Below are 6,981 nucleotides of genomic sequence, written 5' to 3'. Positions count from 1 at the left end.
TTATATCTTGGCAGTTCTTTTCTCTTATGTGACTGAATCACAAGAGATCTTACATCACAATGGACTTGGCTATACCCAATGAAAGACAATAGTGACCAAAACTAACTGTCCAGCTGTCTACTATGGGTTATCAAACTCCAGGATTTTGTTTTATTAAATGCATGTAACATAGTTCTAGACCAGGACAGATTGGAGGTGACATGGTCACTCTTCAAGTAAAACCTTTATGGAGTGGAGGATGAATGAAGACAACACCCTGCTTGTTAATGGGTACCATATAGGAAAGACCATTGGTAAAGGAACATACTCAAAAGTTAAAGAAGCTTATAGCACACATTTCCAGAAGAAGGTCGCTATCAAAATTATAGACAAGACTAAAGCTGCGGAAGGTAAGTTTGTGTAGGAACTTTGTAAGAAACTGTTCAGTGTAAGTATACAACATGTGATGTTCCATCATAGCTAGCTATACACACAATTTGTATGGAAGAACCCCACTCATTATGTTGGCCATATGAGAGAAGACTTTGGCCTGATCTCACCAGCTTTTAGCTCTACACTACAATCCTTTGAACTGCCAATGATCCTCTATAGAGATTGGATGACTATAGTTTTTTTTATGCACCTAAAAGTCGGTTTAGCTAAATGGCGGCCCCTCTGACCAGAAGTATCTACATACTTTTGATCATGTAGTGTATATTTATTTAAAATGTAACTTTTTTTTGAGCTCTGACATTTGAGATTTGACCATACTATTATTAAAGGAGTTACTTGCCTTGCACAATCTTATTTGGTTAGATGGGGCATCTGACGATAAGCTGATCACAGGGTGTACCAAAGCTGGAACACTGAGCCATCAGCAGTAAACTCTCGGAGAAGCGGGCAGCAAGTGTTCAATTACCCTGCCGCGCCAAAACAGGGAAAATTAAGTTCTCATTTAAATTGATGGTCTTTCAGTGTAATGCTCAGATGTGCTGAGTATCCCAGATCAAGAGACACTTTTTGTAGCCGCTCTCTGCTCTGGCTAATAGTTATATATTATGTATTCATTTATTTTTCCTATTTTCTGCCAACATATTCCTTAGTACTATACAGAGATTGTCATCATTCGCATTAGTCCCTGCAGGGTCAGACTGGCCCACCGGGGTAACAGGGTATTCCCTGGTGGGCTTTGGCACAATAATGGACCCCAATGATTCACAGAAGACAACTCCTTAAAACTCCTTTCTAACATCTATTTAAAAAAAACAAAAAAACAAAACTATGCTTCTCCACCATTTTAATCCTGTTTCTGCTCTAACTCCAGCATCTCAAAATTCTCGTTTACACTTTTAGACTAGAGCAGCCTGAACACCATTATGTTCACTGTAATTATGCCAGAAATTGCATTGCTATATATGCCACAGCAAAATATAAAAAGCAACAATAAAGAGAACTGTATTCTCAACGACTAAATAATCATGTGAACACCTGCCATGAGAATAAAATGCCATCTCAGGACATGTTTCTCTTTGAGTCCGTTTCCCCATCATTCTGATCTAAACAAACCATTATTTTTGGAGGTCAATGCTTTCTCAATCAGAGCTCATTCCATGTGACTTCTCTAAGATGTTGTCTTTTGAGACTGAGCATTGCTTTCAGTGAAAATTGCCCTGGAGGAATGGCGACATCTATTGGAGGGTGGCAAATTTCCCGCCAATATCTTCAATGATAACAAAAATTTGAAGTATCTCCAGTCTGCTTTAAGACTCAATCCATGTCAAACACTTTTATTTTCACATTTTGATTTCCTCTTGACTTATCGTTTAGATGACAAGAATCCTAGAGCACAAGCTCTTTCCAGGTTCCGTCTGATTCCCTTCCTGAGGATCCGGCACATATCTTCAACGTCAACTGTATTCTGGCTGCTACCGGTGCTGTATTTCTCCTAAAATTCCTCCCAGAGGACATTCTTTTGTAGCTTCTGATCCTACCAGAAGGTGTTATCTTGGGCTTATTTTTCATTGTTCTCAGGACACCTTGGAGTCAAATGAACCAGCGGCCCTTTTACACCGGCTGACACTCGGCCGGTGCAGCGAGCGCCGATCAACAAGACATCGTTGTCACACGGAGCTATGGATGAGGACGAGCGGTCGTTACTCCGATCGCTCAAACCCATAATCATCATGTCGGCAGCGTGTCTCACTGTTTACACAGGGAGATGTGCTGCCGATGACGATAATATTTAACTTTTTTAAAACTATATGTCCAGCCGATGATCGAGCGTTTGCTCGTTCATCTGCTGATCGTTCCCCTGTTTCCACAGGGATGTTATTTGCAACGAGCGTTATATTACTGCTCGTCTGCCCGATAATCGTCCTGTGTAAAAACCCCCTTAACTCTTGCAATACAATTGGTGACCGGAATGGAGACAAGAAATTATAGAGTTTGTTACCTCCTGTACCACCTGTGCTCAGTTCAAAACTTCAAGGCAAGACCCCAACGGATCTCTTCTAGCCCTTCCTCATTCCAAACGAATCTTGGACCGAGATCTCCATGAACGCTGTCACTGATTTGCTTCCTGCACAGTGATTCACTACCATCTGGGTAGTGGTCGATCGCTTCTCTAAAATGGCCCATTTTGTACTACTCTCTAGTCTGTCCTCTGCTCCTGGGTTGGCTCAGATACTTTTCAAGGAAATATTATGCCTCCATGGTCTTCCAGCTCACATTGTTTCAAATCGGGGAGTACAATTTGTTTCTAAATTCTAGAGGGCCCATTGTAAAGCTTTGAAGATTTATCTGGACTTTTTGGCGCTGATTTTGAAGTGGAACCTGGGACGAAATCGCCCCAAATCATCCATCTTTGATTTCAATGAGAGGTAGAGGCTCTTTCTTCGAGCGATTTACACGTATGACCTCCCATTGAAATCACTGCGAGGCAAAAAAAAAGCTGCGGCGCTCGTTTTGAGCTTTTTTTGAGGACGTTTTTGCCAAAATAAACTCAAAAAGAAAAAGCATGAAAAACGCTGGCAATTCAAAATCTGCCTCAAAATTCTAAAAAGAATTTTGAGGCAGATTTTTTCTGCCTGGCAAAAAACACTGTGTGAACTCTACCTAAGACTTCTTCAACCCATGCACTAAAATCTTCATCAGATTTTAAGCAAATCCTGTATTTTAAGTAGGTTAGTGGGAAACTCTATTATCTAATTGACTGAATGGGATATGGTCCTGAGGAGAGGACCTGGATACTAAAGGAGGACTTTCTGCACATGCTCTACAACCATACCTACTTGCTGGGATTAAAGGTGAACAATGGGGAGATTACTTAGAGTCTAAACCCCTTTCCTGCCAGTGGCAAACCGATTGCGGCTTAGAGGATCCACAACGATTGATAGCCGCCACCCTGTGGTAACTGCTGAAAGCGGAGAAAACTCTGAACCTATCCATTTAACCCTTGTGATGCTGCAATTGCTCCGCCTGCTGACGGTCAGTCCCAGCAATAACTATTGCCGGGCTTATGGTTTTTCAAGGGACAGCCCTGGTCATAACAAAGACCAAGGGCTCTCCTGTGCAAATCCCTGTTAAGCCTTATTTGGACGAACGTGTCCGTTTTGCGTCCGCAAAAAATACAGCGTTTTTCCTGCGTTGCAGCTCCATGTGGCATCAGTTTTTAATGTTGGTGTTGGTGCACATTTGTTTATTTTTTTCTCTGCATTTCTGTAGCAACTGGTGCGTGAATCACGGACAGCACACATGTGCTGTCCGTGATTTTCACACACCCATTGACATCAATGGGTGCGTGATCCACAAATACACGCCAAAATAGGACATGCAGTGAGCTTCAACACTTTGCGTGAAACACGCTGCGTGAAAAATCACACATGTCTGAATAGCTCCATTGAATTGCATAGGTCCGTGTGCTGTCCGTTGTTTTAACGGACAGTGTACGAACGTAGACAACGTTCGTCTGAATAAAACCTTAGGACATACCTGAATTATGCCCTAACAGGTGATTGTGCATTTTGCATGCTCAGGCAGGAATGCAATGGAATGCACAGGTATTCCAATACAGTAGAATGAAAAAAATATAAATGTAAATGCTCCCATGTGAAACAAAAAAATAAATAAATCAAGATTTAATGAAATAATTTGTTGAAAAAAAATTACAAAAAATAAAGAACAATTATTTTTAATAGTTTTTTTTTAAAAGTCATAAAACATAAAAAATTCATTAATTGTTTTAACCCATACAATAAATTTAATACATGATTTAAGATGTTAAAAGAATTTAAAAAAAAAACACAAAACAGCAATAGCAAAATAAAATTTTGTGCACATTCTGTTTAAAAAAATAAATAAATTACACACTAGATTTTCTGTACCGAATAAATTCTACAGAAAGTAAAATAAAAAATACTCCACAAAACGCAGAAAACAAGACCACACACCGTATAGTCAACGGAAAAAAACCTAAATGTATGGTTCTCAGAATGCAGGGAGGCAAAAGACGAAAAATGCGAAAATGAGCCGCGTCCTGAGGGGACCAATGGACCTCAACTTGTGCAATAACCAGGTGAAGAACAGTATCAAACCTAAAAACATGTATGGATATATGCCTTTTATTTTTCTTTTCAGAGTTTATTCAACGTTTTTTGCCAAGAGAACTACAGATAGTACAACAGCTGCGCCACAAAAATATCATCGAAGTATATGAGATAATTAAATCTGGAAACAAACTTTACATGATAATGGAGCTTGCAGAAGGAGGGGATATTTTCGACTGGATTATACAGAATGGAGCATTACCAGAGCATCGTGCCCGAATACTGTTTTGCCAACTTGTAGAAGCTATTCTTTATCTACATTCACAAGGAATAGCACACAGAGATCTCAAGTGTGAAAATGCACTGCTCGGAAAACAGGGTATGCTTAAACTCACTGACTTTGGGTTTGCCAAAATACTGTCTTTCACTGAGCTGACCCATACATTCTGTGGTAGCATAGCCTATGCAGCACCAGAAGTTCTCCAGGGAGTACCTTATGATAGCCAAAAGAGTGACATGTGGAGCATGGGAGTGGTGCTTTACGTAATGCTTACTGCAAGTCTACCTTTTGATGATCATGACATTCCCAAAATGCTGCGCCATCAACAGAAAGGATTTTCTTTGCCTAGTCACATTGGTATGTCTGAAGATGGTAAAGACCTAATGAAAAGCCTTCTGGAGCCAAATATAGCTCTGCGAACTTCAATTAATAAAGTTAGTAGGCATCCCTGGATAACTGCCCAGTGACCGTTTTGATTATGTGTGTGCCAATGTTTCTTTACCACATTGCATTGTGAAAATAAACCATAGTAGGTAAAACAACCTATGAGAGTACTTAAAGGGAAGGTGTCATGATTTTTATTTATTTTTTATTATATTGCTTTTAACGCCTTCAGGGCGCAGCCTGTTTTGGCCTTGTGGCAAAGCCGGTTTTTTCAAATCTGACATGTGTCACTTTATGTGGTAATGACTCCGGAATGCTTTTACCTTTCCAAGAGATTCTGAGATTGTTTTCTTGTGACATATTGTACTTTATGATATTGGAAAAATTTGGTCGAAAAATTCAATATTTATTTGTGAAAAACACCAAAATAGTCACTAGTTACCATTTCCCATATGTCTACTTTATATTTGCATCGTTTTTTGAACATACTTTTATTTTTCTAGGACGTTACAAGGCTTAGAACTTTAGCAGCAATTTCTCACATTTTCAAGAAAAATTCAAAAGGCTATTTTTACAGGGACCAGTTAAGTTCTGAAGTGGTTTTGAGGGCCTTATATATTAGAATCCCCCAATAAATCACCCCATTTTAAAAACTGCACCCCTCAAAGTATTCAAAACAGCATTCAGAAAGTTTCTTAACCCTTTAGGCGTTTCACAGGAAATAAAGCAAAGTAGAGGGGAAATTTACAAACTTCTTTTTTTTGCCGAAATTCATTTGTAATAAAAAAAATTGTGTAACACAGAAGGTTTTACCAGAGAAATACAACTGAATATTTATTGCCCAGGTCCTGCAGTTTTTAGGAATATCCCACATGTGGCCCTAGTGCCCTAATGGACCGAAACACGGGCCTCAGAAGCAAAGGAGCACCTACAGGATTTTGGGGCCTGCTTATTTTTAGATTATATTTTAGGCACCATGTCAGATTTGAAGAGTTCTTGTGGTGCCAAAACAGTGGAAACTCCCCACAAGTGACCCCATTTTGGAAACTAGACCCCTCAAGGAATTTATATAGGGGTATAGTTAGCACTTTGACCCCACAGGTATTTTGCTATATTTATTGGAGTTACATAGTTACATAGTTACATAGTTAGTACGGCTGAAAAAAGACACATGTCCATCAAGTTCAACCAAGGGAAGGGAAAAGGGAAGGAAAAATTTCTACACATAGGAGCTAATATTTTTTTGTTCTAGGAAATTATCTAACCCTTTTTTAAAGCCATCTACTGTCCCTGCTGTGACCAGCTCCTGCGGTAGGCTATTCCATAGATTCACAGTTCTCACTGTAAAGAAGCCTTGTCGCCTCTGCAGCTTGAACCTTTTTTTCTCCAGACGGAGGGAGTGCCCCCTTGTTTTTTGAGGGGGTTTTACAAGGAACAGGATTTCACCATATTTTTTGTATGTGCCATTAATATATTTATATAAGTTAATCATGTCCCCCCTTAGTCGTCTTTTTTCAAGGCTAAATAGGTTTAATTCTTTCAATCTTTCCTCATAACTTAAATTCTCCATGCCCCTAATTAGCTTCGTTGCTCTTCTTTGTATTTTTTCCAACTCCAGGGCATCCTTTCTATGAACTGGAGCCCAGAACTGAACTGCATATTCTAGATGAGGCCTCACTAATGCTTTGTAAAGTGGTAATATTACATCCCTGTCCCGCGAGTCCATGCCTCTTTTAATACACGACAATATCCGCTGGCCTTTGAAGCAGCTGATTGACACTGCATGCTGTTATT

The 6,981-nt window shown here is 39.6% G+C and overlaps 1 protein-coding gene across 1 annotated transcript; it reads left to right on the top strand.

The window, feature by feature from the left end:
* Positions 1–89: 89 nt before the first annotated feature.
* Positions 90–5,363, top strand: TSSK3 (testis specific serine kinase 3). The gene is made up of 2 exons (XM_075850481.1): positions 90–389; positions 4,615–5,363. The coding sequence occupies exons 1-2, from the start codon at positions 227–229 to the stop codon at positions 5,268–5,270; spliced, it is 819 nt and encodes a 272-aa protein (XP_075706596.1). The 5' UTR covers positions 90–226; the 3' UTR covers positions 5,271–5,363.
* Positions 5,364–6,981: the final 1,618 nt, after the last annotated feature.

Source organism: Rhinoderma darwinii, chromosome 2, assembly GCF_050947455.1.
Source record: "Rhinoderma darwinii isolate aRhiDar2 chromosome 2, aRhiDar2.hap1, whole genome shotgun sequence".
Taxonomy (NCBI): Eukaryota; Metazoa; Chordata; class Amphibia; order Anura; family Rhinodermatidae; genus Rhinoderma; species Rhinoderma darwinii.
Note: the sequence above shows the minus strand (reverse complement) of the source record. Positions and strands in the feature narration are given on the sequence as shown.